The following is a 15978-nucleotide window of genomic DNA, read 5'->3' as shown; positions in this document are numbered from 1 at the left end:
TGCTTCACAAGTGAACTCCCACCCAGTTCAAGTCAAGCTCTCGAGTTAGGGAGTTAAAGGACGAGCGAAGTTTGAGTTCATTTTATGGGATTGACTCGAGCTCGAGCCAATTTCCTGACAAGCGAGTTGAGCTCTAGTTTTATAGCGATTCAAGCTCGATTCTACTCATTTACATCTCTCATTTATACTCATTCAAATAATTTTAAAATATTTCTTTTACATTATCCGATTTTTATTTTAAATTTTACAATTCATTTTTTTTTCTAAGCAACCAAACAGCCCTCCTAAATCGCGCTCAAATCCTCCCAAAATGTAGGAATGTGAGTAGCACCTTGTCGAGCGAAATTGCGAATCGAGCCCATCGCTAACGGCTTCCTTCCATTGTCATTCCCTAATTTCTTATTTTTTTTCCGCTAAGTGTACATGTCTCTTCAATCTCAAATCTCAGAGACAGCGCGCTAGCCCTCGTCGATGGAGGTCATCGTCTCTCTCCCTTTCTCCATTTGATACTAAATTTTGTGTAGATGGCTCGCTTTTTCGTAGTCTTAATCTTCTTTGTGTTCTCTCGCAGGGAGAGGAAGATTTTCTTTCTCATCTGCAACAAAGACTAAGTTCCGATCCAGAGTACCCTTCAAACCACTTCAACCTTGTAAGTTCCATGACTCCGCTGCTACGCGCCCCTTCCACCTCCTGCAATGCCATTGAGCCCCTTTTTGGTTTGTTCTAGGGCATCTTCTTATGGAAGAAGGGAGATATCGTCGGCGGTGACGAGTCCAAGGACTTCAAATCTAGGGCCGCGGAGCATTTCCTGGCCTCTGCGAGGCTGAATCCCGGCGACAGTGCCTCTTTCCGGATTCTAGGACATTACTACAGCGCAGTCGTGGTGGATACTCAGAGGGCCTTCAAGTGTTACCAAAGGGCACTTTCTCTCAGTCCCGATGACTTCGAGGCTGGTGTGAGTTGCTGTTCCTAAGCCCGCCCAGCCTTTATCGAGCCAGAGGCTTCGCATTTTTTAGGATTCAAGTTTTTATTTAATTGACCGCATGATAACTTTCTTCCGCAGGATGCACTCTGTGATTTATTGGATGTGAATGGGAAGGAAAGCCTCGAGATTGCCGTGTGCAAGGAGGCTTCAGAGAAGTCTCCAAGAGCGTTTTGGGCTTTTAGGAGGCTGGGATACTTGCAGGTTTCTATTTGTTGCTTTTCAATTATTTATGTATGGTATTTGTTGTGGAATTTAGAGTTTTGCTTTCATAATTGCTTCCTTTCTTTTGTAAATGTAAGTATAGAAGTGATGGTATTCTCCAGTGGTTCACTTACAATGATGGTGTAATGAAAACATTTCAGATCTACCATAAGAAATGGGAGGAGGCAGTGCAGAGCCTGCAGCATGCAATCCGAGGATATCCAGCATGCGCTGATCTGTGGGAAGTATGTTGGGCCGTATTTTGTGCGGCACTTTTGTTGATAGCTTGCCATTGCGTCCATTACTTACCGTTGTTTATGTTTTCCAGGCTCTAGGTCTTGCATATCATAGGCTGGGCAGGCTCACAGCAGCAATTAAGGTATATTCCTTTCCTCGTAATAAGGAACTTATTTGTTCGAGGCAATTTATACAGACTTGTTTAGTATTATTGAGCTTTTGAGCAATGCTGTGGCCAAAGTCAGATTGCATAGAATGGTCTAATTTTCTGACGCATCACACTATTTCATGACAAGACTTGGTAAAAGATATCGGTGCTTCTCAAATATTTGTTCCATTACTATTTTGATTTGGGTGGAGATAGTGTGATGGAGAGCGCTATGTTGCTTGTGCAACCACTCCATGGCTTTTTCATCATGGGCAACATATTTGCAGAGCATCTTGCTCGTGTGTGAGTAGCGCTTATTTTAGTTTAAGCCACATAGCCAATAATTAATAACACAACATCAAATGAATCTATAATCAAGATAATTAGATTTGTCAAATCATGAAAATTTCTTTGAATGGAAAACGCTCACTCTTTCCATATAAGAAATGCATTCAAATACTCAATTCAGATAAATGTTGTGGATGCCGAATGGTTTATAGGTTTAACACCACAACTAATACTTAACTACAACAAATAAAAATGATTCATAATGTTGACCATAAATAGTTGTGATAAGATTAATGATGGGATTTGGTTTGGATCAGGTTGCTTGGTCTTAAATGCATAGAAGTAGAAACCAGATTTATAAGATTTAAATTTATGCTTAAACCTTAATTTTTTTAGATTGCTCAAGATAGATCATGCTTAGCTTAGTTTAGTTCAATTAATTTTTTAGATTTATAAGAACCTTAAACCTAAATCAAACTAAGAAATTGGTTTATGGAAATTTACTTACAAAAATCTAGTTGAACTCATACCAAACCAAAGTAAGTTGATCGACGATCGTTCATTTTGGTCTAAACATCTGTTCAATCACCTTTATCATCAATCACGTAGAGAAGATGAAGGCCAAATTCTCTATAAACACCTAATAAAAATCTACTTTTGCCCATTTACTCTCCTAATTAATGCAATCTAACATGGTTTAGATTTCTTTCCACTCAATTCTTGGCCTGGAGCTATTTACTCTTGAACCCTTGTGAGAAGGTTTGGAGTTCATGCATCTTTGCATATAAGAAATGCATTCAAATACCCAATTCAGATAAATGTTGTGGATGCTGAATGGTTTATAGGTTTAACACCACAACGAACACTTAACGACAACAAATAAAAATGATTCATAATGTTGACCTTAAATAGTTGTGATAAGATTAATGATGAGGTTTGGTTTGGATCAGGTTGCTTGGTCTTAAATGCATAGCAGTAGAAACAAGATTTATAAGATATAAATTTAAGCTTAAACCTTAATTTTTTTAGATTTCTCAAGATAGATAATGCTTAGCTTAGTTTAGTTCAATTAATTTTTTAGATTTATAAGAACCTTAAACCTAAATCAAACTAAGCAATTGGTTTATGGAAATTTACATACAAAAATCTACTTGAACTCATTCCAAACCAAAACAAGTCGATCATTCATTTTTGTCTAAGCATCTTTTCAACCACCTTTATCATCCATCACGTAGAGAAGATGAAGGCCAAATTCTCTTTAAGCGCCTAATGATAATCTACTTTTGCCCATTTACTCTCCTAATTAATACAATCTAACATGGTTTAGATTTTATTCCATTCAATTCTTGGCATGGAGCTATTTACTCTTGAAACCTTATGAGAAGGTTTGGGGTTCATGCATCTTTGCTCTCTCCCCCCTCCCCCCCTTGCCCCTCAAAAAATTTTTTTTTTTTAATTTTATTAACAATTTGTGTACCAAATATTTTTTGGAGTTCTCCAAAATATATACTGTGATGATTATCACTTGATGTAAAAGTTGATTAAATCTTGTATGCCATTAGCTATATGGATGTTTACGAGGATGTATGGTGTTTCTCTTGTATGTAAAGGCTATCTACTAAGAAGTTTTAATCGGGGGAGAATCGCTATTCTTGTCTTAGGAAGTAATAGTCACACGCACTTATGCACACACACATTCATTTTGGTGTATAGAAGTCACACACATGTGTCTTTTTTACAACCAGAGTCATTCTTTGATGATAATGACAAGTAATCCTAAAATTGATTTCATTAATTCATGAAATGCATCAAGCTTGAAATTTGTTAATGCGAGGATTTTACCTTGCAACAATGTGCTACAATATTGGTTGTGGTGAGCATTAGCAAGGTTTTTCATGGACGTAAACTATTAGTGACATGTCACTTGATTCGATTGTGATGTGAAATAATTGAGAGTTAGTTCGACTGGTGCTCGCACTATGATTTGACTCAATAATAGTCAAAAGTCCCGGTTTACTATAAGATAAATTGTACTGTCTATGATTTAGGGGCTTCAAATTGAAAAACTAGAGAAATAGTGAGCATAATGATTATAATAAGAATAATTATTGTATGTTCTCAAGAAACTAAGTGGTTAGGAAATATGCAAAGGACATTTAAGAATGTTATAAGTTCTTATGTTTTGGGTTAAAATCAAGATGTGGGAATGGTAGTTTATAAAGAGTTGTAGGGTGAAATATTTGATGTGAGTAGAGTGATTGCTATTTTTTATTTCTTATTAATGTTATTGTAAAGAGATTTTTTTTAAATGTTCTGGATTATTTATATGAGATTATTTTCATTTCAACTTTCTAATATGTTCAATTTAGTTTCTTAACGTTTCAAGTATGTTTCAAAATAGTTTATTTGTTGGATTATTTTGTATTAAATTGGAGGAGCTAAGGGGCTATTTTTCAATCAGATTTAAGAAGCCAAAGGACCCCAAATTAAATAATCTAGGAGCTATTTTGACCTTTTTATCATATTAGAAATGTTGTTAGCATGTATCTCAAGTTTAATTAGAAAATAGTTTTTAAACTCAATTTTGTTAAGCAATGGATGAATTATTGCAATGTATACTTCGGAAGAGAGGATGATTATTTGTGTTTTGAAATAAAATATTGGCTCTAGAGCTATTAATTTATTATTGGTGGGTATGGAATAGGAGATATGATTTTGTTAGAATAAATATTTGTTTTTTTGGTAGTGTATTATCTTGCATTAATAAACAAGTACTTTGATAAATGTGGAAAAGAACTTGATTACTTTTTAGAAGGGATTACTATCAAATAAAATATTAAGTTATGTGAAAATAATGATGTTTTTTGCCAAGTTAAATTGGAAGTAAAAATTGATCACAGCTTGAAGTTGTAGTTATAAATAATGATGCCTCGTCATCTTATAATCCATAGGAAACCATAAAGGCAAAGCTACCCAATGCTAGTATAAATATGTCAATGGTGAATGGAGCACCACGGCACAAAGATTACCGTGGAGTCATAGTGCATAGCGCACGGCGCGGCTTGCGCCTTTTTAAACATGGCGCACAACATAAAATAATTAAAGATATATATTCTTTAATTTTAAATGCCATTAAATAACAAATAATAGGTTGATTAGAGTAAACTTTAGGCATAAATATCATGTCAAATAGCAAAAATGACGATTTTAAATCTTACATAGACTTACATCAATAGATTTGAGTAGGATTTAAGCATAATTTATCCTAAATCTCACCTAATAACAAAAATGATAGCTTTAAATCTTACAAAAAAATTAAATCCTTTAAATTTTTTGTCCTTTAAATTTTTTGATATTTTATTAATTTGAAGGTTAATTAATTAATAGTTTACTATGATATTAATATATTAACATAAAAAAATAATTATAATTTAAAATTTGAAATTTATCACATGTTAACAAAATAGCGCGCGCCATGAGCGCCTTGCGCCATTGCCCATGCATGGCGCAAATAGCGAGCTCTATTTTGATGCGCCGTGCCGTGCCAAGTAAATAGCGCCATATGTGCGCCACGCCGCGCCATGTGCCACATGGCGCCCATCATTTTGCGGCATTGACATGTATGAGCCGTCCTGTACCTCGCGATTCTTGCATGCAATCCAAAGCATCTCTTCCTTATCATCATTCGTGCCAAGCCCAAGAGCTTTCTTGCTGCTTCTGTGTTGTAACAGTGACAATAATCAATTTATATCATCATTCTTGGATTTGGAACATTTGTTTGATATGGAAACTCCTTTAATATTTGGCAATCTCTGACTCTTTTTCTAACGATAGTGGGTCTTTTGCTTCATATGATGTTGACATCTACTTTTATTTCAAACACGAATTTTTTATTAAATAAAGTAAGCAAAGGGATTTGTATCTCAAAGATTGTTAATAAAGCTTGGTACTTGATGTTAGAAGTTGTTAATCAAGTGTATTGTGCGAATGAATATTATGTTAAGTGATATGCTTGCCTAAGAAGTTCACGGATTCTTTGATTGAGCTTTAATAGTGATGTACAGTGGATGCATGCAGTTGTCTCTTAAAGATTAGGATTATAAGAAAAAGTATTTTATATGAAAATTATCCTTGCACTTGATCTAATGGACATAAAATAAGAGCTATTGTTGATGGTTTATCCAATGTGGAAATAATCATGTTACTAAGAATAGTGCAGAAAATTGAAAAATCTTGGTGTTTGCATGTCTTGACAGTTTTTTAACTGTTTAATATCGAAGTACTTTCCTCTATTTTAGTTTGTGTTCATGAAGAGAACATGAGAACAGTATTATGATTGTTGTAAATTTGTCCCTATGCTGCAAGATGAAATAATTTAAAATAATTTTAGTATGATTGTAAATCAATTGATGCAAGACCATATTGAATTTAAAGGGTTTACTCCAATCTAAATGATAAACTTGGAACAATCTCTCATGAACAATATGATTTTATACTACTAAATATATTTTTCAATATAACTGAACGAACATTCTATCTGATTGATGTGCATTTTTTATTTTATGACAGTCATATGGGCGTGCAATTGAACTGGAGGATTCCAAAATATTTTCACTAATTGAGAGTGGCAACATTCTTCTTATGCTTGGTTCTTTTCGGAAGGTATGGTCTTTTTTTTTTTTTCTATTTCTTACTCAAATTTTCATGATTAATGGGCTTCATGTTCTTCCTTATAATAAAAGCAAAGACAAAGTAATTTTTTGTTTAAGTTTTAAAGTAGAATCTTGAAACTCATGCAGAAAAAGGATTTCCTTTTGTTTATCCTTCACTTATTGCACAATTTTATAGGGATATATATTTTTGTAAGCTTTGAAAGTGCTCATGAGCTCGATGGTGGACCTTCCTTTTGGTCTATTTTGGAGTTAGGGATTGGATGCCGAGATAGATGAAATCTTTTAAGGCAAATGGTTTTATTTTTCTTGAGATTTCTTTTAGAGACTTTGGACCATCCATTGGTTATATTAGATGTGGCGAATCTAAGTGTTCTATTACATCTAATATGCGATACCCAAAAACACCCTTTTTTTTATGGGCATTGCTACTCTTTGGATTGGTGGTTGGATTTTGGATCTATAGACAATTATGAAGCAAGAATAGAGATGATTGGTCAAATTGATAACGATATATGTTGCCTTGAGTCTGTTGCTTTGAAATAGTTTGGTAGACCCAATCTACCAATGATAGAGGGTTAGGAGATTGTACTGTTCAATGAGTCTATTTGCAACCATGAGTTGCACGTTATTAACTATCTTAAGTTGATCTGGGTAATGATATGCGTAAATACACTAACCTTCTTTTAGTGAAAATTTTGGATTAAAACCTAAATTGAATGGTTTAAGGAAATTAATATGATTGTTTGTGGTTTAGATATATTTTTATGCGATTTATTGGTAGTTTAGCAGATTGGGTTTATTCAATTCATATTGAATTGACATAAAGACAGAGTATGACCAATTTAGTTATTCAAATTTTGATTATGATACACCTCTATATGGAAGCACTCTAGGGCATATAGGTGATGTTTTACGTGTTGTTGGGAACTTCTTGAGACTGTGATCCATATCAGACATTTAACTTTAGTCTCGATAGTTCATTATTTATATTGATATCTACATGGTAGAAGGCATGTATATCGGTTTGAACCCTTAGTTGGATCATAGTTCACTCAAAAGGATAGCCTTGAGCTGAAGGATTTGCAGTTTGTTTGACTTACTGTTGATGAGTGTTTGGTCCACAAGAGCAAGCGAGTCTTTGGTTTCAGTAAAGAAATGGATCACATCTTTGTGGGTTGGCCCATAGTTGTGGATTGCTGAATTAATATGACTATCAAATGTTTGTCCTAGCCTAGATATTGATTGAAATACAAGTGTGGAATGAATGGAGGTTCATATATGTGATACGAACTTTTGGGGCTGACATTTATTTATTCGATAAAGAAGGCCCAACATAATTGAGATTTGTGTATTTAGTATGAACTCGGCTCAAATATTGTGATTGGTTTTATGTGTGATCTTGTGTTTGTGTTTGTGCATGAATTGTTTGGGTTTGGGTCGATATGTCTTGTTATGTTTGAAAGTTGATACAGTTGGTTGAGTAATTTCAAATCAGCCCATTGAATATGCTTGGTTTGTACGTAAGGAATTTGTGGTTCAAGCTCCATAATTTTCAAACAATCATACAACATTTTATGAATTTTTAAGTCTGGAGTCTCAAGGTGATTTGATGCATTCGTTAGGGCTCATTGAGGTCCAACTAAGATTCCATACTCTTCCTTAATACATTAAAGAGAACTTCCTGAAGTTTGAGAATTTTCATTAATTATAGAGAATATTCAGCGAATATTTAATTTTATAGCTGCTAGTGATATTACGGTGCTATGGGTATGCCACCATGCATTAGAGGTTCCATGCCCATCATTGACTCGAAATGGAGGAATCCTTCTAGTTTGATAATTTATAGAGCATTATATGAATTTTCATTGATAGGGGCAATTCAATATTTTTATTGGACTATGGACCTTGCAATAATAATTCAGAGGTTCCAAACTCTTTATTGAATTATAGCTATGGAACCCTTCCTCTTAGGGTTCTTCTTATGATTTTAAGAATTAATTTACAAAATCTTTGTTAACTTTGCATACATGGTCTATTATTCTGGTGTTGACATGGTGAAATAAAGGTTTCATGGGTTGAGCTTAGTGCACCCATCACATCAGTACATTTAGATCATAAATCAGAGATTCAAATAATTTTAAATGAATTCAATTAAATAATATAAGTTTATATGGTATTTATTTTGTATGCGAAGACAGGATGTTTATTCTCATATTTAATTTTTAATCAAAATGACCTTAAGTTTTTATAATACGGAGTTTTATGTTTCTTTAAAATTTGCAATTTTTTTTATATTATTATGTTTTTTATTTAATTTGTTATGGAAATTTAATTTTATTAAAATTTTAAATTACTTTATTTCCTTTAATTTTATGTTTGTTACTTGGGAATGTCACCATTTTGTTGTTTTGGTGCTTAGATAGATGATAGGATTTAGCTAGTCAATGATTTGCCGTTAAGTTCTTGACAGCTAGTGTTTGGTTCGAAGAAGCAGGGCTCCTTATGACCATTAGATTAAACAAATGCTCCTACTTAATCCATTATATCTATTGGAAGGCTGTGGAACCCACAAGTTAATCAGTTTTGATAGTGATTCTTGAGCACACACATTAATGGTTCTAATGTTGGACTGATGCTTTTATAACCTTTAGATTGCAATCTATGTACCTTCCCTTCCTCTTCTAGTCGCCGGGTCCTCTTGAGTTTTTTTTTTTTTCTTTTTGCCTTAATTAGCTATGATTTATTACCATTATTAGATTTTTAGAAAATTCTTTATATTCTTCCACATTTCATATAAAATCAAGCAATAAAATTCTAAAAAGCTTTTCCATATTTCTACTTTTGTATGCATTATCAGAGGAATATTAGTGTTTAATTCTTCCGGCCATTGTTATCTTTTTCTTAATTTTTCTTGCCGGGTTTTGTCATTCTCTTTACTATGTTTGATTTCTTTGACTTCCCTTCCAAGGAATTGACAACCGGTAATTGTGAAAATCAAACTAAGAGAGAACTTCAAGAGCTACAAGCCTTATATCGCATGCTTGGAAGAAACTATCTTAAGTGGTCTCAAATTGTGATGACCTTTCTAAAAGTAAAGAGCAAGATTCACCACATTGTGGTCCTTTAGAGCCAAAGACGCAAAGTTAGTACTTTGGGATGAAGTTGATTTCATGATCATGAAATGATTGTGGGATATTATGATGCCTTAAATCAGTGAGCCGTTGATGTTCTTCTCTACCAAAAAAAAGTTTGGGAAGTCGTCAAATAAGTATATTTAAAAGTGAAGGATGTTTCTCTCATCTATGGATCAAAACTAATATCTCAACAACCAAACAAGGTAACATTTATGTTATTGAATACTTTAATACATTGAATGTTTATTGACTTGAACTAGACTATTACCTAGATCTTAAAATGACATGCTACAATGATACAATAATTCTCAAGAAATTTGTATTAAGAGAAGGGTTTTTGAGTTCCTTGTAGAACTCAATAATGATTTTTACCAAGTTCGTGTCTAAAATTTAAGCTGAGAAAATCTACCTGCCATCAAATGTGTCTTTATTGGATATTTCTCTACTGGAAAAAGGGTATAAGCATTATCATCCTCCCACCAAAAAAATCTTTGCTTCAAAAGATATTACCTGTGATGAGAAGTAAATTTTTTTAATCAAACTCATATTCAGAGAAAGAACTCTCAACTAGAAGATCCAAACGCTATATGCCTTTTAGTCTATACAAGAAAGAATAAGCTCAGCCTAAATCTAAAAGAAGCTCAGATGCTCAAGACTTGGAATCATTAACAAGTAATAATGATCAATACATTAGCAGGTAATAATGATCAATCCATTAGCACGCATCTCTATATATCCTATCACCTAGTACACGTGTTTCAAAGTTCTACTCCTACTCATAATGCCTTCCTTACAAACATAACCTCTAATTCTATTACAATACTACAAAACTTATTTGAGGTATTTAAAAATAAGAATTAGAAGTATGATATGAGAGAAGAAATGAATATTTTGAAAGAAATTGCACATGAGAGATCATTAAACTAGTAAATGGGAGGAAAATTATATTAAGTAAATGAATTTTCTGTTAAATATAATGTAGATGGAAATTTGGAACAGTATAAAGTGAGATTGGTACTCGAAGAAAATACTTAATCTTGTGGTATGGAATCAAAAACCAAGAAACTTTTTCTTTTCCTACGAAAATGATTACAATAAACATCCTAATTTCTCTTATATTCAATCGTGGATGGTTCATGCAATATTATGATATAAAAATGCTTTCTTATGTGAGGGTGTTGAACAAGAAGTTTATATGAATCCACCATTTGGATTTGATAGTTTTTTCACAATGAACAAAATGTGCAAATTAAAAAAGTCTTTATATGGCCTTAAGCAATCTTTGAGAGCTTAAATTGGTAAATTTAGAAAAGTCATGAATGAGACTGGATACAAACAAAGACAAGGGCATCAAACCTTTTTCATAAAACATTCCACTGATGATAAAATCTCAATTCTCATTGTATATATATTGGTGATATAATTGTACTAGGTGATGAAAATAGCAAAAATGAGTCTTTTAGAAAAAAAATTATTGAAGAATTTGAGATCAAGGAGTTGGGCAAATTTAAATACTTCATAGGCATATAAATTATTCAATTAGAATTAGAAATATTCCTCAACAAAAATATGTCATAGAATATTGAAAGAAAAAAAAAGACTAGTTGTGAAACTTATAAAATCCTAACCGAATTATGTAAAAAATTGGATGTAGATGAATAAAGAAAGAAGTAGATAGATGATCATATCAAAGATTAGTTGAAAAATTGGTATATCAATCTCACACCCGTTCGGACATTGTATTTGCAATAAGTCTCTTTTTGTGTTTTATTCTTTTGTGGTTCATGGTTGGACATCTTATAATGAAAAAAAATTAGTCAAGTTTTTGGTGAATATTCTACGAGGAACCTCATTCATAGGGTTAGTTTATGCTAGTTATTTTTTCGAGAATACAATTAAGTTGTTTAAATTGTTTAGTCAGTCCAACGAAGATATTATCTCACATTTTATCATTCAATTAATCGCTGATAATGTTTTTGAGAATGTTCTTGTAAGTTGTGACTCGATACATATATTTTCATTTTGTTTAGGTTTTACAGGTTGTTACTTCCATTCATAAAGAAGTTTTGCAATAAATTGGTGAATGATTTGCATAATTGTTATAAAAATTTTTGATGGATAAGTATCCACCCTTATATTAGATTCTTTGCACTGCCTATTATTTGGATTGAATGATGGAAGATATCTTTAAATTCAAAGACTAAGAGGATACTTTGTGAAGGTATTGATGGTGCATAATTTCATTTATTTAAAGCCCCGATTAATCGACTAAATGTGGATATATACAAATTAATGATCACTTGTCAACTATGACGCACAAACATGGACACGACGATACGGATACAACACGACATAGACACGATACACGTCAATTATTGAAAATATAGAACACGGACACGAGTTGGACATGATATTATAGTTTTTATATTTTAAAAATAGTGTATAAAATATAATATGTATAATATTAAAAATAATTTAGAAATAATAAGTCATTTAACTAGAATTTGTGCTTAAAATTATTAATATTAGAATATCGAGAGTCGAAAGTCGGGTGTGGATGCAGATTATCTATCATCGAGAGAGGAGACGACAATGCTATTAAGAGTCGGACGTTCGATGTTATATCGATGTTATGCAGTAAATATCGAACGTCAATGTTAAGAGGGTGTTTTTTGTCAATGTTGAGAGCGCGTTGGTTGTCGATGTTGAGAAGGCGCCAGACAAAGATTAGATGTCAAGTTGTAGGTGTAGAAATTTCTAGTGTCGAGTATTAATGTCAAGGCAATGTCAGACTTTGATATGAAGATCATTTTGAAATGTTGATGCTGTAACGATGTCAGACGTCAATGTTGAGATGACAGCAGACATTTTTGTAAAATCAAAGTCATAATCCGCCAAAGAGAAATGAAAATGAAAATGAAAATGAAAATATTCAATGAATGTGTTTGAGTGCTAGAAATTGATTTGGAATTGTGGATAGAAATTAAAAATTTAGTATTTTTAATTTAAATAAGTAAAAATTTTAAACATAAGAAATTATTTTTAAAAAAATTCATAAAATATTTATGACACGTGTCCAATTTGTATTTTACATATTTTTAATCTAACACATTTTCGGCGTGACCGCCACTGATGTGGACATCGACCAGAGGTTCAGACATGTGTATCGCCGTAGACAGCGCAGATCGACGGCCGAGATTCAGAGTTTATATTTCTAGCTATTTATGTATTTCTTTTATGCATTGTTCTTTTACTTCCTATTGTACCCTTGGTCTAAGTTGAGTCATGAGTGTAGCCCTGAGGGCAAGAGAGTCATTGTATTTTCTTTTTTTTTTTGGGACCTATATATAGGCCATGTCATGTTGTATTTGGGCTTAATGAATTATTGAATGAAAAGTTATCTTTGTTTCCACTTTCTTAGCATGAGTGCTTGAGAGGGAAGAGAGCTCAAGGGGAGCATTTCGCAAGGCCCACCAATCGTCGGAAGAGTCCTCGATTCGTGGTTAGTTTTTATTTTATCTTCTTGATCGTGTTCCCATCCACTTCCTTCCCCCTCTCTCCCACAAGAAATTCCCCTCCTCATATTGCCGCCACCCCCTGTGAGGAATCCACCGCCGGCCTTCCCCAAATTTCCGGCCGGCCATCTTGCCGGCGCCACCACCTTCATCCACCCGACCACCCACCACCACCGGCCACTTTCAACATTTCCCCCCATGCTCAAATTTTGAATTTCAAAATTATTTGAGTTCCTAAACTTTCCAAATTTGTCAAAACGCCATATTAGGAAAGTATGAAATGTCATTGGAGATCCCGCCGTCTACCCCTCCTCTCCTTGAAGAAATCTCCACGCCAAGCATGTATGGCGGATCCGGAGCTTGAGTGGGGTATAGTTTTCCAAGCCGACGGAAGCGTCGACATCCTACGGTCACCTTGCTTCGACGTAGGTTTTGAAGACGAAACTACCGTGGAGGAATACGTGGACAGAGTCGTGCCAATCCTTGCAAGCATCTACGACCGGAGATTTGCAAAGCACACTTGGAGTCTCGAGAGTCCAGCATTCACGCCCTCCTCGTCATCGTCGACCCCTCCGTGGCTCAAGACTCTTGGCATTGCAACCATCTTCGTGGCATCCTTGAGTATACTAAGAGCCTTCTCCCGCTAAACCCGACATTGAGTGTAAGTGAGCAAGGTACTCGTAGTGAAAGTTCTTGATATTAACCGTTGGATTCTGTATTATTTTCCGCATTCGATTATTGTGAAACTTTTAAGATCTATCCATAATTGGGCTCAAACAACTAGCTTGTGATTGCTTATCATAACATTTTGATAACGGATAATTTCTTGAATCTCAACTTTAGATAATCTAATCTTATAAGCGGTAAACTTTGTAATTCTGAAATAATTTCATGTGCAATTCTTGAACGTTTCACATCAGCCACGTATCGGGGGAGTTTCGGATGAGTGTCGTATTGGATACGTGTTGGACATTGCACGCCTCTTTGAGAAGTGTCGGTGCATCATAGCTTGCAAGCTTGCAAATAGTCATTTTTTTATTGCCTTCTTGACATTACAAAATTTTCATCAATGATAAATAACAACAACAACAACAACAACATCAAGCTTTTATCTTACCATGTGAGTTCAACTACATGAATCCTTTTTCTCCATTGTGTCTTGTTAAGAGTCAAATTCTCATTCAAATCTAATAAAGAAAGGTGATTTCTAATATTTTCTAATAAAGTATTGTTAGATCTAACTCTATTTGTTTAACATAAGTCAAATCTAATACATCTACTTTCCTAACTGAGTCATTGGAACGCCGTTGTTTTATTAGATCAAACCATCTAAGGAGACTCTCTCTAATCTTATCTTCCACCGGAGCTACTCCAACCTTTTCACATATATGCTCATTTCGTATCCTGTTTCTAAGAGTAAAGCCCCTCATCCACCTGGGCATCCACATCTCTGCAACACTTAATATTATGCTTCTCTTTTAATGGCCAACATTTTGCATCATAAAGCATTGCAGGTCTTACCATAATCTTATAGATTTTTTTCTTAACTTTGTGGGGATTTTTCTATAACACAACAAGCCTGATGCATTCCTCCACTTCAACCATCGAACTTGAATTCTACTAATAATATCTCCATCTATTTCATCATCACTCTGAGCAATAGACCCAAGATATCTAAAATGTATACTTTAATTAATGACTGGATTTCTTAAAGTCATAATCCCCTGACTAGATTTATTATTACTAAAATTATACTTCATATATTCAATTTTTAATCTACTCAAACGAAAGCCTTTAGACTCTAAGGTTGACCTCCATAATTCAAGTTTACCTTCAACTCCATCTCTAGTCTTATCCACAAGAAGAGTATAATCAACAAAAAATTCACAAGAATAATATAATCAGCTAAAAACATAGACCAGGGTAATAACCTCTTGCAAATGTCTAGTGAGAACATCCATGGCTAAAGCAAAAAGATATGGGCTTAAGGCTGATCTTTGATGTAATCCAACTAAAATTTGTGTTTGAACACAAGTAGCAGCTCCTATACATATCCTTAATGACTTGAATATAAGCATTATTAACTCCTTTATTTCTAGAACTCTCCACAATTCTCTTTGAACTTTATCATAAGCTTTCTCTAAATCAACAGATATTATATGTAGATTCTCCTTATTCTCTCTATACTTCTGCATCAAACCTCTCAAAAAATGTATAGCTTCTATAGTAGACCTACCGAGCATGAATCCTAATTGATTTTGAGAAACATTAGTATATCGCCACAACCTGTGCTCCATAATTCTCTCAAATAGTTTGAAAGTATGACACATTAATATTAAAAAGTGCATCACACTCATTCTCCACTCATTTGACATCATTTTTGTCTTCAAAATAATATTAAAAAGTTTAGTAAGCGAAGAAATTTCTTTATCTCTTAAGCATTTTTACACTTGTATGGGAATGTCATTAGGTCCAACAACTTTTTCACACTTTATTTTCTTTAAAGCCTCTCCAACTTCGATTTTATTAATACGCCGATAAAAATATAAATTTTTATTTTCATTTAGGATTTTAAGGTCACTAAAGTCAATCGCATTCTTACGATATTCATTAAGAAGTTTAGTAAAATATCTTATCAACTTTTGTTGAATATCCTCTTCTAATAAAAGCACTTTTTGACATATTGCAGCACCTCATGTGTCTCCAATCACGACTCTCTATAGCCTTAAAGTTCAGATGAGAGCACTTAAGAGGGCTGACTCTCTAATGGATAGTGTGTTTCACATTCTATTTGCTA

The 15978-nt window shown here is 33.7% G+C and overlaps 1 protein-coding gene across 1 annotated transcript in view; it reads left to right on the top strand.

The window, feature by feature from the left end:
• The first annotated feature begins 294 nt into the window (after positions 1-294).
• LOC110111294 (tetratricopeptide repeat protein SKI3) overlaps positions 295-15978 on the top strand; it is a 108658-nt gene continuing 92974 nt past the window's right edge. Inside the window, exons 1-7 of the mRNA XM_020843091.2 lie at positions 295-477; positions 572-649; positions 728-955; positions 1064-1186; positions 1348-1431; positions 1515-1565; positions 6429-6521. Coding sequence (XP_020698750.1) covers positions 472-477; positions 572-649; positions 728-955; positions 1064-1186; positions 1348-1431; positions 1515-1565; positions 6429-6521 — 663 coding nt within the window. The 5' untranslated portion in view covers positions 295-471. The remainder of the gene's footprint in view (positions 478-571; positions 650-727; positions 956-1063; positions 1187-1347; positions 1432-1514; positions 1566-6428; positions 6522-15978) is intronic.

Source organism: Dendrobium catenatum, unplaced genomic scaffold (assembly GCF_001605985.2).
Source record: "Dendrobium catenatum unplaced genomic scaffold, ASM160598v2 fragScaff_scaffold_665, whole genome shotgun sequence".
Lineage (NCBI taxonomy): Eukaryota > Viridiplantae > Streptophyta > Magnoliopsida > Asparagales > Orchidaceae > Dendrobium > Dendrobium catenatum.
This window is presented reverse-complemented; position numbering and strand designations above follow the sequence as displayed.